General features: G+C 42.3%; 1 protein-coding gene across 3 annotated transcripts in view; it reads right to left on the bottom strand.

Annotated features, from left to right (window-relative positions):
* Positions 1 to 3,577: 3,577 nt before the first annotated feature.
* The window catches only part of LOC138952359 (N-acetylgalactosaminyltransferase 7-like), a 34,275-nt gene continuing 16,542 nt past the window's right edge, over positions 3,578 to 21,310 (bottom strand). Inside the window, exons 9-12 of one of the 3 annotated variants that reach the window (XM_070324015.1) lie at positions 16,511 to 16,732; positions 9,769 to 9,873; positions 6,512 to 6,637; positions 3,578 to 5,810 (exon numbers count right to left, since the gene is read on the bottom strand). In XM_070324015.1, coding sequence (XP_070180116.1) covers positions 5,670 to 5,810; positions 6,512 to 6,637; positions 9,769 to 9,873; positions 16,511 to 16,732 — 594 coding nt within the window. In that variant the 3' untranslated portion in view covers positions 3,578 to 5,669. Of the gene's footprint in view, positions 5,811 to 6,511; positions 6,638 to 6,691; positions 6,749 to 8,542; positions 8,642 to 9,768; positions 9,874 to 16,510; positions 16,733 to 21,310 lie in introns of those variants that run through there. The other 2 variants (XM_070324016.1, XM_070324017.1) reach the window with 2 other exon arrangements.

Raw genomic sequence — 21,310 nt, 5'->3', positions numbered from 1 at the left:
CTGAAATCGGCTTTTATAAGCGGCTGGCTCTATTAACCACGGTTTTATTAAGCGGCGTCCACTGTACCAACAAAATCAGCATTCTCGTGTTTGATGAATAGTTTTAACTTTGCTCTAACACAGCTGGTATTGGATGCTATCACTTGACACTTTGAAACTGAAAATATCGGCCAAAGGGTTTGAAAACAAAAACAAGTACATGTACATTTTACATATCAAATTAAGTCAATTTCGGCTCATGCACATAGCTTCGTTAAGGCTATCCTATCCTGCTATCCCCCCCCCCCCCCCCCCCCCCCCCCCACCTTCAGACTCACACCCTTACCGGAACCTGTAAAGATACATTTTCTTCATCAACAAAATGTAGAAGTGTTCTACAAAAAGAAAAACTTACCGGTACTTCTCACGTCTAATGACCTAATACTGTTATTTTTGGAGTCCCAAAAGAAACTGAAACTTGCTCCAACCCTGTTTAACACAAGTAGTTAAGATGTTATATATATATATTATATATATATGTCACATATGGCATTTTAAGCAATTCCCTGTCACCATTATACACATGCGAAACCCATATTTACAAAGCTTATAACAAAGATTTACAATGACATGTTTCCAGACAATTCAACAGATGTACAGTCATATTGTGGCCAACAGAAAACAAAGAGAACATTTTATTGGTAATCACAGTACAGCAAAGGTAATGTTAGAAATATTGAAATAGATATATGTATATGTAAGTTAACATGGCTGTAAGTGAAGATTCAGTGGCGGATTTAGGGGGGGGGGGGGGGGGGGGGGACCAAAAAAAAAAATGAGAAAGAGAGAGAGAGAGAGATGATTAAATGACAGTTTCTGAGCTCAGGTGGCCCTAAATTGCAGCATTTTGCTTCCTTGAAAAACAAAATTCCGGGGGGGATGATGCCCCCACACACCCCTAGCATGTTCGGGCGCTTCGTGTCCTCAATTAGGGCGCTTTTTGCCTTCAATTCAGGCTTTGCGCCTCCAAGTTTGTGCAAAACAGTTTGTGTGGGCCCCCCCTTCCTTAAGATCCTGGATCCGCCCTTGAGATTACAATCATCCGAGGAGGCCTTATTTAAGTCTATGCATTGTCAAAAAGGCAATACAATGGTACCCCTCCACCAAGACCACAACAAATCTGAACTGGTGTTTAATTTACAGAGGCTATGAACAGAACATTTCAGAAGTAAGGGTCTGCAAGCTTTTGTGGGTATCCTGAACTGGTCATAAATAGAGCATTAAAAAGGAGACTTTAATATAAAATAATACTTGGCCATGAGAACATATATATGCATTTCAAAGGAAATACCTGTTTAATAAATCATCCCAAATTTCAAACTTACACTTCATTAACTCTCATGGATTATGACCAAATGTTACCGAAATTTGATTTACTGATTAATAATTAAGCTCAAATTGGCCAATTGCACCCAGGAGCAGTCAGTTCATGTTAACTGATTTTGACATTGTCTGTGCATTTTGTATGCCATGAAAATACTGCACAATTATAGCAGCTTCACGTTTGTAAAGGTAAGTGTCTCATGACATACAAAGAAATCAAATAGTAAGCAGATCGCGAAGCTGAAGAAATGTCATGGTCACCCGAGACAGATACAAAATATTTTTGGAGACAGCAACAACAACAAAAGCTTACTTGGAAGGCAGTGGGAGATGTTTTGGTTTTGAACACTGCATTCAATCATGGGTGTGCTCCGGCTCAGAAAAAAATGAATGGCCTAAGTGGATGTGAAATCCTTGATGAATCTGTGATGGTCGATTTACATGACAGTTTATGGACTGTCTGATATTGTAAACACAGAAAAAAGAATTTTTTTTTTTTTTTTAAAGCAGCGATTCCGTGCAGTTCATACAATTGTGGTTTTTCATATACACTCAAGTGACAACAAACTGTTCACATTCCTGGACTCAGAACACACACATACAACACCAAATAGTCATCTGTGAAAACCCAATGATGTAATCCTACAGCACAGTAGGCACATAATGGTCCAGTGAATGATTTTGCACAAAAACAGCAAAAAAATGGCAAACGATGAAACGTCAATGTAAAGCAATTATGAAACAGAAGCAAACCAGAAGCAATTGAGGAATGTTGGGCAGGAGTGAGATAAAATGCGGTCATTCCTCTGAAAACAATTTCAACTCACCATCTCAGATCTGGCCAGGCTAATTTACAGGGGATAAGACCACAACTCCACTTGGACACATACCTTCTTCTTCGTTCATGGGCTGAAACTCCCACGTACACTCGTGTTTTTGCACGAATGGAATTTTACGTGTATGACCGTTTTTACCCCGCCATTTAGGCAGCCATACGCCGCTTTCGGAGGAAGCATGCTGGGTATTTTCGTGTTTCTATAACCCACCGAACTCTGACATGGATTACAGGATCTTTTCCGTACGCACTTGGTCTTGTGCTTGCGTGTACACACGAAGGGGGATAAGCCACTAAGCAGGTCTGCACATAAGTTGACCTGGGAGATCGGAAAAATCTCTACACTTAACCCACCAGGCGGCCGCGGCCGGGATTCGAACCCTCGACCTTCCGATTAAGAGGCCGACGTCTTACCACCCCGCCACAGCGCCCGTCTGGACACATATCAAAAATCCACAGCCTAGCTGGTCGCACTGTATGTACAGAGTGGGATATTTTGCTGAATTACTTTCTTGACAAACATTAGTGACAATCTGTTGAATTATAAAAGAAATCTCACTCGAAGCAGACAGGATTCTGATTGTTGGTATATGTCCAAGTAGAAGGATATTCTTATTACATGTACATGTAAAATCCTAGTCAGATTTGAGATGGTGAGTCGAAGTGATTTCACATGAAGGATCAACCCCGCCTTTAATGCAATACAAAAAGAAGGAAATGAGATCAGAACTAAATCTACTGTAAGTGAATGTTTGTTACTGTACAACCCATTATCACAAAGGAGAACAGCACAAAATGTCCCAGTGTCATGCAGTGAAGTGTAATGCATTACATATTGATACAAAAAGAGTTGTTAAAACAGTTTTCTGCATGGAGGCTTGTCTACCTGTAATGACTTGTCAGCTGACATTACACGGACCCAAAGCAGAATGACTCAGATGAGATGAAATTGAGCTAATGTCTACCACTGCAGACAACCCTTTATTATTCGCTTTGATATTAAATAATACTGTGCGATCTCACTTGCATCATCTGCTCTAACATGCAAAACGTTTCATTAAAATCCTGGAAGCAGACGGCCTGCTGAACATCGACTTTGCTCTGAAAAGTCTGGTGCCAGCAGCCGCTGTAAAAAAATGTTCAAAAAAGGTTCAGTGATTTACAACATAATGAACAAGGATGTTGCAAGAGATTCGTAAAAATGCACTTTTTGTGATTTTTTGTTTTTGTTTTAAAAGTGCTGATCTTCTCAGAAGAATGTGTGTTGGTGGAAAGTACAAACTCTGAGAAATACATGTAACGCAGCCCATTGGTTTTGCAAATAAATTACAAGCACGAGTCTTTTTTTGGCATTTTATAGTTCTGACTTGAAACCACTGCCTGTTTTTTCAAACACTCTCAGTAAAGGTACACTAAAAGTAATACTAAAGCGAGTAATAAACGGTAACTTGCAAAAGGGTGATAACTGCAGCAAAGACATTTATCGGACATCAAATAACATACACAAAATTTAACACACCCATCACACCCATCACACATAATATGCAGAAGCATGATCACCAATTCCCATCTTGCATTTATAAGAGCACTCCGTACAATACAAGTTATTTACAAGAAGCAGATGAGACGCAGTGTCAAAAAGAAAGAGAGGGAGGGTGGCATAAACACAGAAATCAAGAGCAGCCATTGTGTGGTGCCGTAATAGGTGGTTCTCTATGCGATATAAAAGTAGACTAGTTTAAGGTCTTAATTTGTTGATAAATTATAATCCACACCAAGATCTGCGTATATTTCTTTTCTTTAAATATAAGTCCAAACATAGCGCAATGCCTATATTTGCAAGCACTCTAACCCCAACACAGAAACAAACCCAAAGGCAAAGACACACATACATAAATATCCACTCATTTGTATAGACGAATTCCCAAAACAACTTTGTCAGGGTTTCTATATAGCCTGTGGAAGGGTTGTATTTCTTGACGGTGAGGCAAGCCGACTATATATAGCTCAGTGGGAATTACCAGTGGAGACATTGGGGGGGAGTTTGCCCAGTCGGTAGAGGCGCTGGCTTTAAAACCGGTTGTTACTATCAGCGTGGGTTCAACCCCCAAGTTCGGCGCGGGATGTGTGTCCCAGAGTCAACTTTGTGCAGACTCTCCTCGGGTGTCCGAACACCCCCGTGTGCACGCATGCGCACGATAAAGATCCCAGGGTCACAGCAAAAGCCTCAGGCCTTGGAAACACGAATACATGCATGCAAAAATATGAAGCCCGGGTGTCCGTTCGGCCAACAGCCAATAAAGTAACCATTTCAGCACTGACCCAAGACGACCCAACCCGGTCCCTAGCCTATTATTTTCAGGTCTCCTCAAGCACCCGGCAGCCAGCTGTCTACGTCCCCCCCCCCCCCCCCCCTCCCCGCATTTTTATTTGGGTAAAACTGACATTTTCTCTTACCAGTGGAGACAGGCTGCTGTCGTTGTAGTGAATAATGAACTCAGATTTGATGGTTTTAAAGAAAAAGGCCGTATACATACAGTGTCTACTCAATGTTATTCCGTTTTTGTTCAAAAACACTTGGATCAGAGTTCCTTAACTCACTTTAGGGCACACGACGGGTCTCCACTGATAAATTCCCATCTTAGATCTAGCTATATATAGCTAGCTTGCCTCACTTTTAAAGGAATATAAATCTTCCACAGACCATAAAAAGCCAACAAGTTATTTCTGAACATTGTTTATTATCAACATCAGTGTAAACACACACAAAACTAAAAACATTCATACACACACACACACACACATGTACACACTAAAACACACACACAAACTAAAACACACACACACACATACATATACACATCACCAACTAAAATCAGCATACACTAAGACCATCAAAACACTCACATTCACACTAATAATAATTATGTATAACCCATTCACCTTGTCCACAAGCATGAACCTCTTTCAGTCCCCCATAAGCACATATTCAGACCAAAATTAAATATTACTCCACCCACACAATAAAAAGCATCCTCCCAGGACACCAAGCATACACCAAAACACTCTTATGGGCAGAATATACCTGCGCAGTTTCAGCGGCACAGACGACGCACTGCATATTATTGATGCTGCGATAGGGATTATGACGAGTACTTGGCCTGTTTTCCTTTCACGCAACGTGTTGCGGGCTGGGTTAATCTGCAGTGCGTCGTCTGTCCTGCTGAAGTTACATAGGTGAGCGCCAGGCCTTAACAAATTGAAACAGATGAGTTGTGTCTCATCAGCTTCTCCACGGTTGGATCACGTTCACCACCCATTTTTGCTGTGGGGAACTGGGATTGCAGCACATATTCAGACAAAAATTAAATATTACTCCACCCACACAATAAAAAGCATCCATCCAGGACACCAAGCATACACCAATTAAAACACTCTTGAAAACAAATTGGAACAGATGAGTTGTGTCTCATCAGCTTCTCCACGGTTGGATCACGTTAACCACCCATTTTTGCTGTGGGGAACTGGGATTGCAGCCTGTCAGGTGAAGCTTGCTGTCAGAGCCTGCCTCCACACACTTGTTATGGGTGCTATGTTTCAGCTGCCCCAAGCCCTGTGAAAAACAAAATATAAACACTCCTTCAAGTTAGCTCAAAGAAACAAAATACTCTTCGGTTACACCAACATATTTTCTTGTGCACTAACACCACACAGTTTAATCTTTATTCAATATTTTTTTTGTACGTGTATACACTTTATTAGGTTCCCAGAAACCTTTACCAATAGAAATAAAGACTTACAACGTAGCCATATACAGTAAGCCCTCCAAGTATTATATAGACAGCAACAGTACAAATGAAAGTTATGTGACTTTTCCTGGCATCTCTTCATAGCTAGTCTTTCGGATGAGACGATAAACCGAGGTCCCTTCGTGTACACTACATTGGGGTATGCACGTTAAAGATCCCACGATTGACAAAAGGGTCTTTCCTGGCAAAATTGTATAGGCGTAGATAAAAATGTCCACCAATATACCCGTGTGACCTGGAATAATAGGCCGTGAAAGGTGGATGCAGCGCCTAAAGGCAGTCGATCTACTGGCCGATGTGAATGCGTGATATATTGTGTAAAAAAATTCCATCTCACACGGCATTAATAGGTAACATGCGCCTTGAGTCGCCTTGTGTGGTGAGATATGTGTGCGATATAAATCCTCGTAAATAAAAAAAATAAATTTTGCTAAAATAAAATAGTCTAAAACTGGGTAGGTCTTAAAAGGCGAGTTCCACTGTTGATTGCAAGAACGCGACTGACCGCATCGAATTCCCATGGTCCCGTTGGCTGCACCTCGCAGTATCTGATGTGAAGTGTGTCACCGTTGGGAGAATCAATGCATCGTTCCCCCAGCCCGATCTGACCCTTGGTGTTGATACGATACAGCTACCAAAAACACAACCACTTGACAGTGTGAGACAAAGAAAACAGGCAAGCATGTTAACATTATGTAGTCTATAAGGTAGAGATCTGACCCTTGGTGTTGATACGATACAGCTATGAAAAACATAAATATCTGATAAAAGTGACTGTGAGAATAAGAAAACAATCAAGCATATTGTGTAACCTCTAAGGTGTGTAGGGCCTTTATCTAACAGTTTTGGTAACCCTTCCTGTTGATACAATACAGCTCAGGGATACATAAACATCAGATAATCAAATGTGATAAATAGAAAGCAGATGAGCAAGTTCTGTAACCTCTAAAACATTTGTGTTTGAAATGTAAGGTTCTTTCCAGATTTAAGGCACTCAAAACAAGATGTTATTGCCCTCAGTTAGCATGAGGAAAATTGTTTCAATTATTAACATTGTTTCGAACAGCATGTTTTTCAACAGCTTGAAAGGACACGCTTATCAAATACAACTGAATTCACATGAGACTGATAATTGTACAAAATATCACAAACATTTCATGCAGCAGTTCTATACAAATTATCTACTACAGTCAAAACCTGCCCTGGCGACCACCTCCCGATGACACCCACCTGCTCATTTCGATCGCCCCTAAGGATCATTGACGAGTTTTTTTTTTTATATGATTGACCTTTCCAGAGTAATCACCTGTCCATAAGGACCACGTTTGGTTGGTCTCTCAGGTGGTCGTTATAGACAGGTATGACTGAACTTGTGTACTTTCACTTGATCACCTCAGGTGGCCGTTATAGACAGGTATGACTCAACTTGTGTACTTTCACTTGATCACCTCAGGTGGTCGTTATAGACAGGTATGACTCAACTTGTGTACTTTCACTTGATCACCTCAACCGTACATTGAAAGAGGTGTCAAGAGACTCAACTTCAAACATTATTTCTCAAAATATTAAGTTCAAGCAGAACAACCATATCTCCAAGAACAACAAAAGAAAGAAACTTACCTTGCCGTGCCACAAGCGGCTAGCTATTTCCAAAGGGACACCATAACCATTACTGCGGGACAAGGACACAGCTTTTGTTTTCTTTCTTGCCACTTTTAAGTCATTTTGAACTCGATGTACTGTATGCACTTTACAGATCTTAGTACCCTTGAATATATTTGTGAGCAGTTAAAAAAAAAGGAGAAATGTTGCCACGAGATCAAATATAACAAATGCTTACTGGTACATTTGTACCTCCGCATTCAAAGAATTTCATCAATAAGATGCCGAACACGAAACTTTTTTTTCAACACCACAGTTCAAATACAATATCTATCCCAAGATTTGATACGCATGAGGCGTGAAACAAAATCAAAGAAATGCCGGCTCATTGTAAACAAATTGAAATCCTATTTCCTCACACTATTGAGTAAAATAACTGTTGGAATCCCTGCATATGACAACACTCAAATGTATCAAAGGAATGCAAGGTCATCGTTAATGAAATACTTCAGACTTTACTCTACAGTTCAAGAATAAAAAAACCAAGAAAAGTAAATTGTTGGAACGTTTGTTATTGACAAAACAATACTACAGTTCAAGAACAATACCTGTCAGAACCCTTGCAGATGACACATATGTATCAAAGAAATGCAGTGTTATGGTTCATAAATGAAATTGTAAAGTGCCTGGAGCCAATTGCTGGGACTCGCGCTATAGAAAAGTTATTTATTATTATAATTATTTTATAAAATCCAACAGACTTTAGAGTACAGTTTGAGAATAATACTTGCCTGAATTCATAACTTGAACGGGTACACTTATGTCATAACCACAACCAAACAAACGCAGGCAGGGTCACCATCAACAAAATCAAATGAGACTCGCTACACAAAGGGTTGAAACCAGACAGAATGCTACAGGTTGAATACAATACCTGTCCGAATCCCTGCATATGACACATACGCATGGAAACCTCTCCGCCCGGTCCTTGGTTCAAAGAATCCCAGCATTCATTGGTCGTAGGCAGCCGAACCTGTTCATACACCACGCACACCGACGATCACAACTTCACCATTTTCTTTTTACCGTCGTTGCCACTCCCAGAGCTGATGCGAAGAAGAAGGAGGAGAACCACACATGGCCGGAGAGGCAAAAGCAGCAGAGAACTCACTTCACTGTGAAGCACTGCGGTTCGAAGGGCTAGATGAAAGGCTAATGAGAAGGTAGCAATGAAATGAAAACGCTTGACCGACCTGAATGTTTGAATGTACATGTACTGCAAACAAGCATCAAACAGGAGAAACTTGCTGAAAGGAGTCGAACAAATTTCTGTTTTGTTTTTGTTTTTTTGGCTTTTAAACAAACAAGAAGAGCAAACGCTCGATCGAGTCACTTTCGCAGTTCTGAATATTATATGAGGCATCAGATGGACAGGAAGAAATTGCTATTCACAACACAATGAGTCACGTTCACATAAAATTTGAGCCCGGTCACTTTTATAGTTTCCGAGAAAAGCCCAACGTTAAGTTGTGTGTTGCCGAACAGAAAAGGCTAGTTATCTCCCTTGTTTTTCTGATAACGTTCGTAAAAGGCTACAGATGTAAATACTTTGATGTAAAGAATAATCCTACAAAGTTTCAATCACATCCGATGAACTTTGTCAAAGATATAAAATGTCTAATTTTTCCTTTGACGCTGACCTGTGACCTTGAAAAAGGTCAAAGGTCAACGAAACCATCGTTAAAGTGTAGAGGTCATTGGAGGTCACGACTAAACAAAATATGAGCCCGATCGCTTTGATAGTTTCCGAGAAAAGTCCAACGTTAAGGTGGTGTCTACGGACGGCCGGACGGCCGGCCGGACGGCCGGCCGGATGGCCGGCCGGACAGACTAACACTGACCGATTACATAGAGTCACTTTTTCTCAAGTGACTCAAAAAGTGTTCTAAAAAAAAAGAAAAAGAAAACGACAAACATGATGTGAATATTTAGCTCTTTACTCAGTCAAAAGCAGGCAAAAACTGTCTTTGTCAAAACCCAAAGTCATAACTAATTTCTTTTTAAAATTTTGAAGACAGCAGTTTCTCCTGTGAAACATCATGTTTGCAACGCAGTTGATCGGTCAAACGAAACTGAAAAGAGATGAAGGTCTATCTATACCTGATTGCCCCCCTGCCCATGACAGAAGTAGACACCGATAGGCCCGCCACCAGCACCCTGTCCCAGGGTGTCCCAGCACCGCTGCTGGCCGTCTTTCTCTCGCACCTGTCAACCACCAGGCACACAGGTAGGTATAAGGTAGACTGATTGCAATACGTAAGTTGTATGACATGAACACTGAGACTTTTCTCTCGCACCTGTCAACCACCAGGCACACAGGTAGGTATAAGGTAGACTGATTGCAATACGAAAGTTGTAGGACACATTGCATATACTCAGATTTGTTTAACAAGATTTTTGCTTCTGCAGGTAATTAGTGTGACAGGGTGACCAGTCACTAATTATAGAGTAAGCTGTTGTCATTGTCCAGGTTAGTCTTTGTTGCCGATCAGTTTGTGTTTGGTGTCTATTCTTTATCTGTTAACAAAGAGTACTGGTATGTCTAACAAACTTTTGCCTTACAGCAAGTGCCTTAATTTAACAAACTTTCTGCGCCTTAGCAGACGACACGAACGGCTTGTTTACATCTGAGCGGTGGCCATGTTTGTCCCACATAAAATCTATTTTTAGACTTATTGAGTGCACGTGCTATTTTATGCAATCTAAGGCTATATCTTACTTTTAGATGTTAATAATGAATGGATATAGATATTTTGTTGCTGTATGTTCGTGCTTAAGTACTTTTTAAGGCCCTGTTGTTCCTTAAATTGCTGTAATGTTCGATCAGCTCCGACCCAAGCCTCCGACGCTATGTGAGTTTTTTGCGCCAAGTAGGTGACGTCTGGAATTTCCCTATTATCTCCATAATTGTAACTTTTCTATAAATCTAACTTAGTGCACTTCATTTCTTATTCCCTTAAGATACTTTTTGAGGTAAAGTGCATTAATAACTGTTTGGATCGAGTAAATCAAAGTTTTCCTCTCAGTTCGACCGGTGTCTCGCCGCGTGACGTCACACGCGTCATTTTAGTATCTGTGTTTCTTTATCAAGTTTAACGTCACATAACTCGTCATAAGTTCCATTTTACCGCAAGTATGACACATGTATGGAAAGTTCAGGAGTTCATCTTGTAATGGAGTGAATTGTATTTGATGCAGGAAGTGATCGAGTTTAGCAATCTTTATTTTGCTGGGTTTTGATCGTTAATCGGTCATTCATTCTGAGTAATTAATCATAATTATCTTTTGGTCTGGACTTCTAAAGTTATATCTTGTAACATGAGTTAAAAAGTATCTTTCACACTGGTTTTGTAGCAACAAACCGATTGCAAATGCATGCATTTTCCGTAAAGTTATCAGTTGTCAAAGTTTCTAAACAAACACAAATTTGGTTATCAGGCAGTGCCAGACGGCCCTTTTGGAAATTGCTGTGAGCCGCTTGCAGTGCAGTCCGCGCGAGCAGTATAAATAGCCTCCGGTACCAGCATAAAAAAAGAGGAGTCAGGGAGAGAGTCATTCAGTGAGGCAGTTCATTGTTCGGCTCCACTGACTGAGGAGATGTAGTTTGTATACTATGTTGTGGCTTGTAGCCACCGGCTTCTGTCGGGTTGGCGAGAGGAGGAGGGAAGATAATATTGAGACAGAGAAATAAAGTTCGTCATGCCAGTATTACTGCTGTTGTTGTCACAATGTCATCTGTTGTGCTTGAGAGAGTGAGTCCAGAATGAGTCCGTAACACATCAAGAGAAGAGAAACAAAAGAACAACGGAACATTATTCCTTCTTTTTCGAACCTCTACAAAATGGCGTCGCCGGACAGGATGTGTACTAAAACGGACTCAGAAGTTCCTGGACTCGGAAGAAGTGATGCATTGTGACAACTTCATTCTTCAGTACTGGTGATGGCGGATCTTTCCTGCCTGGAGTTGTGTACTCCATGTTGTCTTCGACGATCGGCATGTCCTGTCCTGTGATGTCCTGTACGTTCCTGCGTTGCTGTTGCTGTAAACTACGTTCCTGTGATGCTGTAATCTTCGTTCCTGTCCTGGTAGCTGTGTTCCTGTCCTTTCCTACGATGCCTGTGGTATGCTGTTCCCGTTTCCCGCTGTCATGTGTCATCCGATGCATGGTGTGTGTAATTTCACCATTGGTGTATAGTGCTGTGTTGGTGTTCATCCCCAGAGTGAATTCTCGAATTGGAATCGCGATGAACGGTACGTGGAAGTCTTGAAAAGACTAGTGGATTTGCATTAACTCACTGTAACCGGACTTTTATTCAAGGAACTGTAAGGATCTCGGCCGACCTTTTTGTGAATTAATATTAGTCCATCAAACAAGTGAGCAGTGCATTCCCCGATTTGACGTTGTGTGTGATTCATCATGTTCTGCTGACGTGTGCATTATCGGACAGTGAGTCGAGTGACGTAAGTAACGGTTGAGCGCGTCTTGAAGTGACACTGCGAGGCATCGTTTTATGTTTGTTATCTATGTATTTCTATTTTATTTACGTGAAATGCGTTCATTTTGACATTGTTAAACATGTTGATTTCTAAGCACGATTGATATTTTTTTGTTCATGGCTTGCAGTGTATGATGTATGATGCTTTGATTCGTGGGATGAGTTGTTTACATTTGTGGTTGAGGGTTGGGCACAGGCAGACAGTATTGAGACTAGTCTGAGGGGAATGCCAAGGTGGATGCAGCGAGTCAGTACTAGTTAAAACCTTCCCATAAGGTCTGGTATAATGATTTTTCGCAAGATGTATCGTGGGTTGTATTTGTTTTGTTTTTTTTCACTCCTGCAAATGTAATGCTGGTTGATCTAGCCTTGTAACCTATCAGTAGGGCTTGGTTTTTGATCGTTTGTAATGTAAGGTTTCAAAGTATTGTGTCATGTACATTGTGGAATATGAAAGAGAGAATTATGTCATGTGGAGTCAGCTGTCTGTTGTAAGTGTATTGTGTTGTGGTGTGTATCTAACTTTGTTCAGCTTCCTTTTGGTGACAATGTGGTTGAGAGTGAATACTTAAAGTGGTGTATGATGACTTTGAAGATTTTATGATGTTGTAAGAGTGGCTGGGTATACTTGATTCACTGTGTTATACTTTGATGCTTAGATGTTTCGTCAAGAGCGCTAAGTACATATCTTAGTTGACATCACGTCAGCATAGTGTCTGCTTGTTTTGCATGAAGAGTACGGGGAAGGTGTTGCTATGGCGATTAGTAGGTATCTAGTTGCATAGTATTGGGCACCAGTACTCTCATGTCGGTTTTTGTTTTGTTTATGCCATTTCTTTAGCATCTTGATTTTGTGGAATGATTCTAAGCATTGAGAGAATTCATGTATTTGCACATTGTTACTGTATTGTGAGTGGAGTGAGTGAGTTGTTCATTGTCTGATTTTAGCGTGCCGTGGTGTAGCATTGAAATGCATTTCTTTTAATTTTATCGCTGTTGTTCGTGGTCGTGACACGAGGACGCGTCACATACAAAAGTAGGGGGTATGTGTGACAGGGTGACCAGTCACTAATTATAGAGTAAGCTGTTGTCATTGTCCAGGTTAGTCTTTGTTGCCGATCAGTTTGTGTTTGGTGTCTATTCTTTATCTGTTAACAAAGAGTACTGGTATGTCTAACAAACTTTTGCCTTACAGCAAGTGCCTTAATTTAACAAACTTTCTGCGCCTTAGCAGACGACACGAACGGCTTGTTTACATCTGAGCGGTGGCCATGTTTGTCCCACATAAAATCTATTTTTAGACTTATTGAGTGCACGTGCTATTTTATGCAATCTAAGGCTATATCTTACTTTTAGATGTTAATAATGAATGGATATAGATATTTTGTTGCTGTATGTTCGTGCTTAAGTACTTTTTAAGGCCCTGTTGTTCCTTAAATTGCTGTAATGTTCGATCAGCTCCGACCCAAGCCTCCGACGCTATGTGAGTTTTTTGCGCCAAGTAGGTGACGTCTGGAATTTCCCTATTATCTCCATAATTGTAACTTTTCTATAAATCTAACTTAGTGCACTTCATTTCTTATTCCCTTAAGATACTTTTTGAGGTAAAGTGCATTAATAACTGTTTGGATCGAGTAAATCAAAGTTTTCCTCTCAGTTCGACCGGTGTCTCGCCGCGTGACGTCACACGCGTCATTTTAGTATCTGTGTTTCTTTATCAAGTTTAACGTCACATAACTCGTCATAAGTTCCATTTTACCGCAAGTATGACACATGTATGGAAAGTTCAGGAGTTCATCTTGTAATGGAGTGAATTGTATTTGATGCAGGAAGTGATCGAGTTTAGCAATCTTTATTTTGCTGGGTTTTGATCGTTAATCGGTCATTCATTCTGAGTAATTAATCATAATTATCTTTTGGTCTGGACTTCTAAAGTTATATCTTGTAACATGAGTTAAAAAGTATCTTTCACACTGGTTTTGTAGCAACAAACCGATTGCAAATGCATGCATTTTCCGTAAAGTTATCAGTTGTCAAAGTTTCTAAACAAACACAAATTTGGTTATCAGGCAGTGCCAGACGGCCCTTTTGGAAATTGCTGTGAGCCGCTTGCAGTGCAGTCCGCGCGAGCAGTATAAATAGCCTCCGGTACCAGCATAAAAAAAGAGGAGTCAGGGAGAGAGTCATTCAGTGAGGCAGTTCATTGTTCGGCTCCACTGACTGAGGAGATGTAGTTTGTATACTATGTTGTGGCTTGTAGCCACCGGCTTCTGTCGGGTTGGCGAGAGGAGGAGGGAAGATAATATTGAGACAGAGAAATAAAGTTCGTCATGCCAGTATTACTGCTGTTGTTGTCACAATGTCATCTGTTGTGCTTGAGAGAGTGAGTCCAGAATGAGTCCGTAACACATCAAGAGAAGAGAAACAAAAGAACAACGGAACATTATTCCTTCTTTTTCGAACCTCTACATTAGCACAAAATATATAAAAGATTCTGAATTGCATGGTATAAATTAATTGCTTGTCATTCTAAAGACTTTTGTTTCTCCTGGTCAGTTGCATGTCTAACACAAGTTATATTATTATTGTTATTGTTATTACTGTTTTAAAGATACAGGTTCTGCTAACAACCTGTCTCACGAGTATGCTGCACTTTATGAAGTCCCGACTTCAGTAAAAACCAATTAACTTCAAAATAAAAGTTCAGTTGATGTTTAATCCCTTCTTTTTAAAAATTTTTCTTGTTCCCTTTTCCTTAAAGCTCAAATAAGCCAGTTATATATCATTCTGGATAAACTGGGTAACAAATATGCACAGCTAAGCAATACAAGTCATGATATCCATCTGTCACTAAGTTTCTGACATGGCAACATTTGAAGTGGGAGTTCATAGTAGAATGGGATTTTGAATAAAGTTTGAGGAGGGAGAGAGGAGCGTTTCAGACCAACTTACATGGGTGTAAGCTCTAAGGGTAAGCTCTTAGCTCTAAGGCAGAAACCTTCAGTTACATGACGGTAATGTATCCGCAGAAAAAGCTTGCACACAGGAACAAGCACTATAGTGGGTGATAGCTTGTCATGCATTATTTTGTATTCAGGGCTGTCTACATGTGGCAAAAGTAGTAGATTAAAAAATCAAAAATAAACAAAATATATCTATGTAAAAAGAACAAAACAATTATACAAAAATAATAGACAACATAAAACAATACGGAAAAACAATAGGCAGGAATATAACTACTGTACTATAGAATCGTCTAAACTCTGCCTCAGAGCACATAATGAATTTCTATTTCACAACAGAAGATGCAAATAACCTGCTCATATGCTGTTTGCACTAAATTAAATAATAACCCTTTTTGTCTCTAACAAGTGTCTGAGAGTAATCTTCAGACACAGATTTAAGGCTTCCTTATTGAATGCCCCCTACACAGGTTACAAGCTTTAAAATATGAGTAGATACTGATGTGAAATGTTTTCATGTGAATACCTGTGCTTAGAATTCATTAGTCATTATTTATAATATATATATATAAACAAGGCTTTCTCTTGCACGGTTGTGGGTATTGGCAGTTTCATCAGTTTCTCTTGTGCCACTGGTATACATATCTAACAGCAAGTGGGTATGAATATTCAGAATGTGAACTATTTTGTACACAAACAACACAGTCTTTAAATATGCATAGATATACCACTCACCAATATATCAAACAAAATCAAACATATAGATCTATTTGTATAGAGGCTACTTCTCTGAAGCAACACATCTAATGTGCATCTAACTATTGCATTGATTACATGGTGCAAGGCATAAAGAATTGCTTCTCAATCATAACATGTTTGAAGAATTCACTCTGACTGAAGTATATGTTCCTTTTCCTGTTTTTACAAGTTTTCAGCAGATAAAGCATACGGTCAAATATTTATGGTTCTTAACAGCAAAATTACTACAATTAGATAATCAAATCAGGACTTCCCTCACCCCGATACCCATAACAAAAAGCAAGGCACTGAAATTCAAAGTTACACAAATATCTGAAAGCTATGTATGTGAGTTGCAGATCAAAATAGTCATATGCCATTCATTTTTACCTCATCACATCTGTCAGCATTGGACTAGAAATTGCCAGCATTTTACCGAAGGAAATTTTGAAACAACACTAGAGTGAAAATCCCCTTGTCTGACCCTCCCAAAGCCCCCGGACTCCTTGCTTTTTAAGACCTGATTTTCTCAGATTTGATTGGGTTTTAGAAGGGAGGTTCCACTGTAAAAGCTCACCCCTCCGTTTTAAGACCTGATTTTCTCAGATTTTTGGAGGTCTTAACCAGTACGTGTAAAAGCTCACCTCTCCCCAGGCTTTGTTGGGCGGCAGTTTGGGGAACTTCTCGTAGACTTCGTACGCCACGTTTTCCATGAACCACTTGAAGCTTTTACAGTTGTTGTCCTTCTTGAACTGCAGCTGCTTGCTGATGTCGCCGATCGGCGCTCCTCGGCCCATGGGCTCTCGTGTGTAGTAGTATTCCTTGTGCTCTTCGTCCATCCACACTTCCACCACTCGCATGTAGTTCTGCAACCAAAATCCAAAATTTTATAAATAAATTTTCATTTAATTAATATACTTACCCAACTCACAAATAGCAATTAACTCTAGTTCAGTGCTGGTTACGCTGTACGCGTCCCCTTGGTAACAAGGGAGACCACTCTAAAAAAGAAAGTGATCAATCCCATAAGGCCAGACTATTGCTAGTCTGACTTCCGTATGCGTGCGCATACGCCGCCATATTGTCATTCCAAACGAAGCCCAACTCACTCTTTTTTAGACCCCAGTACCAACCACAGCGGGGAGGTGGGAGGGAATAAACGTTGTGAGTTGGGTAAGTATATTAATTAAATGAAAATTTATTTATAAAATTTTGGATTTGAATTACATATCTTTACCCAACTCACAAATAGCAGATTGCTACTATAGGTGGCGGGTACTTACCGAAAATCAATGAAGAAGGGCTTGTCCTGCGGCTACCATAGCAGGTAGCGCAGAACTGCCGTCCTGTCTCAAGGAGGAGATGTCTCTGAGGTAGTAGTTCATAAAGACATCCTCAGACCTCCAATAAGCTGCCTCCAAAACTTCGGCCAGACGGCCTGATCGAAGCACTGCCACAGAGGAGGCCCATGCCCTTGCCTCATGAGCTCTTGCTGAAGTCAGGAGAAGAACTGCCCTAACTTCACCGGACTGAGTATTCCACCAGGCGTAAGCTTGCCTGATCAATGTGGAGACCCACTTGGTTAAAGTCACCTTTGCGATATCTTTGCCTCTCGCTGAATTAAGCGAAATGAAAAGTAATTTTTGACTTTCTGAACGAATGAACTGAGTTCGAGACAGATAACTGCTGAGCGTTCTAACTGGACAGTTAGCAATGTCTGGGTCTCCAGGAGCAAGAATGTTGCTCAAGGCAGGAATGTTGATAACAGGAGAAATTTGGCCCGGTTTTTGATTTTTAGCTGAGAATTCTGGTCTGAATTTGAGAGATATAGAACCATCTTTCTCGGTTGAAATGTCCTTAGCTAAACCTGACAAGGCATGCACCTCGCTCCCTCTACGAGACGTAGCGAGCAAAATTAGAACAAGAAGGGCAAAGCCCATACGACTCACATGCTTGACCTAGCAATGACATCATACACTAAGAACTGCTTTACACATTTTTCCTACCAAAATACATGTGACCTTGACCCAAGGGCAAGGTCATCCAAGGTCATGCAACACAAAGCTGTTAATTCAAGACATAGGAAGCACAATGGTGCTTATTGGCTCTTTCTACCATGAGATATGGTCACTTTTAGTGGTTCACTACCTTATTTTGGTCACATTTCATAAGGGTCAAAGTGACCTTGACCTTGATCATATGTGACCAAATGTGTCTCATGATGAAAGCATAACATGTGCCCCACATAATTTTTAAGTTTGAAACAGTTATCTTCCATAGTTCAGGGTCAAGGTCACTTCAAAATATGTATACAATCCAACTTTGAAGAGCTCCTGTGACCTTGACCTTGAAGCAAGGTAAACCAAACTGGTATCAAAAGATGGGGCTTACTTTGCCCTATATATCATATATAGGTGAGGTATTGAATCTCAAAAACTTCAGAGAAAATGGGAAAAATGTGAAAAATAGCTGTTTTTTAGGCAACATTTATGGCCCCTGCGACCTTGACCTTGAAGCAAGGTCAAGATGCTATGTATGTTTTTTGGGGCCTTGTCATCATACACCATCTTGCCAAATTTGGTACTGATAGACTGAATAGTGTCCAAGAAATATCCAACGTTAAAGTTTTCCGGACGTCCGGACGGACGACTCGGGTGAGTACATAGACTCACTTTTGCTTCGCATGTGAGTCAAAAACCGCCTTGCGCGTCAAATTGACCAAGCTGGCCGACTGAATGGGTTCAAAGACGTTGGAAGCCAAATACCGCAAAACAAGTAACAAATCCCAGGCAGGGAGCGGAGATTTAGCGCGAGCAGCTTTAAGGGAGGCACCCTTAATTACACTAGAAATAACGCCATCCAGAGTGATTTTGTGACCTAGTTGCCGTAGCGTTGAGGCAATTGCGGACCTCCTAACGCACAGGGAAGACGCAGATCCACCCTGTTCTGCTAACCATGCTAAGTGGTTAGCTACCTGCATCGATCTTGGTGCCAAGGACTTAACTTTGTTGAGATCGCACCATTTAACCCAGGAAGCCCAGTGAGAGGAGTAGACTGACCTGGTCGACTCCCTATGGGAATGTTTCACAAGATTCAAAGTGGCAGAAGAGGCCCCTGCCTTACGCAAAGAGCTTCTGACAGAATCCAACCGTGTAGGTTTAGGGCCTGAGGGTTCTCGTGAGGGATGCCTGACCGGGGTTGTATGAGTTCTCCCTTTCTTACTGCGAGGGGGATAGGCGGTCGAACCGCCAGTCGCAGCAAGTCCGGGAACCAGTGCTGGCTTGGCCAAAGTGGGGCAACCAACACCAGCGCTGGTCTCTCCAAGTCGACCTTCCTTAGAACTTTGCCCAGCAGACAAAACGGAGGAAAGGCGTAAGCTGTCAGACTCGACCAGTCCAGTTCCAGGGCGTTCACGCCCCATGCTAGAGGATCTGGGAAGGGGGATACAAACAGAGGAAGCCTCGCTGAAAACCGAGTTGCGAACAAGTCGATCAGAGGCTTCTCTATCTGCACCCAAAGGCGAAGCAGGGACTGATGAGACAGGGTCCACTCTGAATGAACCACTTTGTCTCCCCTGCTGAGGGCGTCTGCAAGGACGTTCAACGTGCCCCTCAGGTAGATGGCTGACAGCAGTATGCGGTGCGAAACGCAGCAAGTCAGAATGTGACACGCACTGTCTGAAAGACTGCGGGACCGCGTTCCGCCCTGCCTGTTCACGTAAGCCGCCACAGTCGTGTTGTCTGTGTGCAGCCTGACGTGACTGTTCACTAAGAACGGCAGGAAAGCTTGGAGGGCCAAAAACACGGCCTCCAACTCCAGAGCGTTGATATGGCGGGAGGGTTGAGACAGATCCCACACCCCTGACGCCACATGTTCCCCCAGGTGAGCCCCCCACCCCGTCAGAGAAGCGTCTGTAAAGAGCTCGTTCTCCGGCGCCGGGCAAACAATCGGGACTCCCTGCGAAACCCACGGGAGCAGCCAGACCAGAGTAGTAGCTAGAAACCAGGTCTCCAGAGAAATCTGACTGTCCCATCCCTGGGTTGACTGATCCCACCGAGACTGAAGGGCTGCCTGAAACGGCCTTTTGTGCACCCTGCCCAGTGGGATTAGAGTCGCCATTGACTCCATCTGGCCAAGTACCGATGTCAGAACCCATACACTGGCCAGATTCTCTCCGTGAAGCGCACGGAGCAAGTCTTGTAACTTGGTCACCCTCTTTTGAGACGGGCGTACTGTCCAACTGAGCGTGTCGAACTCCATCCCTAAGTACGTGAACTTCTGGGATGGAACCAACTCTGACTTGCCCAAGTTTACTGAAAACCCGAGCTGAGCGGCCTGACTGAGCACCCTCAAGGTGTGACTGTGACAGAGATCCCTGTCCTGATGGAGGATTAGCCAATCGTCCAAGTAGGCACGAAGTCGAATGCCCTCTTTCCTCAACAGAGCGCAAAGTTGGCGTACCACTATGGTGAAAATCCATGGGGCGAGAGAGAGGCCAAACGGGAGAGCCCTGAATTGATAGGCCTTTTCTCCCCAGCGGAAACGCAGCCACTTCCTGTCCGAGGCATGCATCATGACATGAAAGTAAGCGTCTGTCAAGTCCACTGAGGTTGCCCAATCGCCTGGACGAAGCGCCTCTCGTACAGAGGTAGGAGTTTCCATAGTAAACTTCACTGTTCTGAGAAACTTGTTCAGTGTCGACAGATCTAGAACCGGTCTCCAAGCCCCCGAGGCTTTCGGAACTACAAAGAGTCTTCCGTAGAATCCCGGGGACCGCAGGTCCGTGACTTCCTCTATCAAAAGGAGGGCAGCCACTTCCCCCTGAACTGCGGCTCTCGCCTCCGGATCTCTTGGAGGTTTGCAAGGAGGCATTATCCTGGCCAGAGGTGCTTTTTCCCCTGACCAGAGAAGTCGGAACCCCGAACGAACTATCCCAGTAACCCACTTGCTGTCCACCAGCTGCAGCCAGGAAGTGAGGGCCCTGGACGGGCCGCCCGCTACATCCAGTGCGGGGGCTACCGGGATGGCGTGTTCGGGGGGGCATCATTGGGGGTGAGGCTTGAGCCCCGATCCCCTAGACGCGCCAAAAGATTGTCCCCTCTTAGGGTAAGGCGCACCTCGGCCCCTACCCGCCGAGGAGAAAGACTGCTTTTGCGATTTACCGCCACCAGACGAAGAAGTCTGTGGCTTGGTAGATGACTGCGTCTGTGTCTGAGTATGCGGCTTGTTCTGAGCCTTAGGCAAGCCCTGAAAAGCCATCCGTGCTATGGCGAGATCCCTCGCATCAGAAGTTTCCCTCTGGAGTGCCTCCAGAGAGGCCTGGCCCAACAAAGCACCTTCCGCAAAAGGTGACACCTTCAAAGACTCGATCGTGGCTTTGTCACGTATCCTGGAGCCCGCCAGAAAAGCTGACCTCCTAGAATGCACGGCATGCGCGTAGAGGT

The sequence above is a fragment of the Littorina saxatilis genome, linkage group LG17 (genome assembly GCF_037325665.1).
Source record: "Littorina saxatilis isolate snail1 linkage group LG17, US_GU_Lsax_2.0, whole genome shotgun sequence".
Lineage (NCBI taxonomy): Eukaryota > Metazoa > Mollusca > Gastropoda > Littorinimorpha > Littorinidae > Littorina > Littorina saxatilis.
The sequence above is the reverse complement of the archived record's forward strand: the minus strand, read 5'-3'. Positions and strand labels throughout refer to the sequence as shown.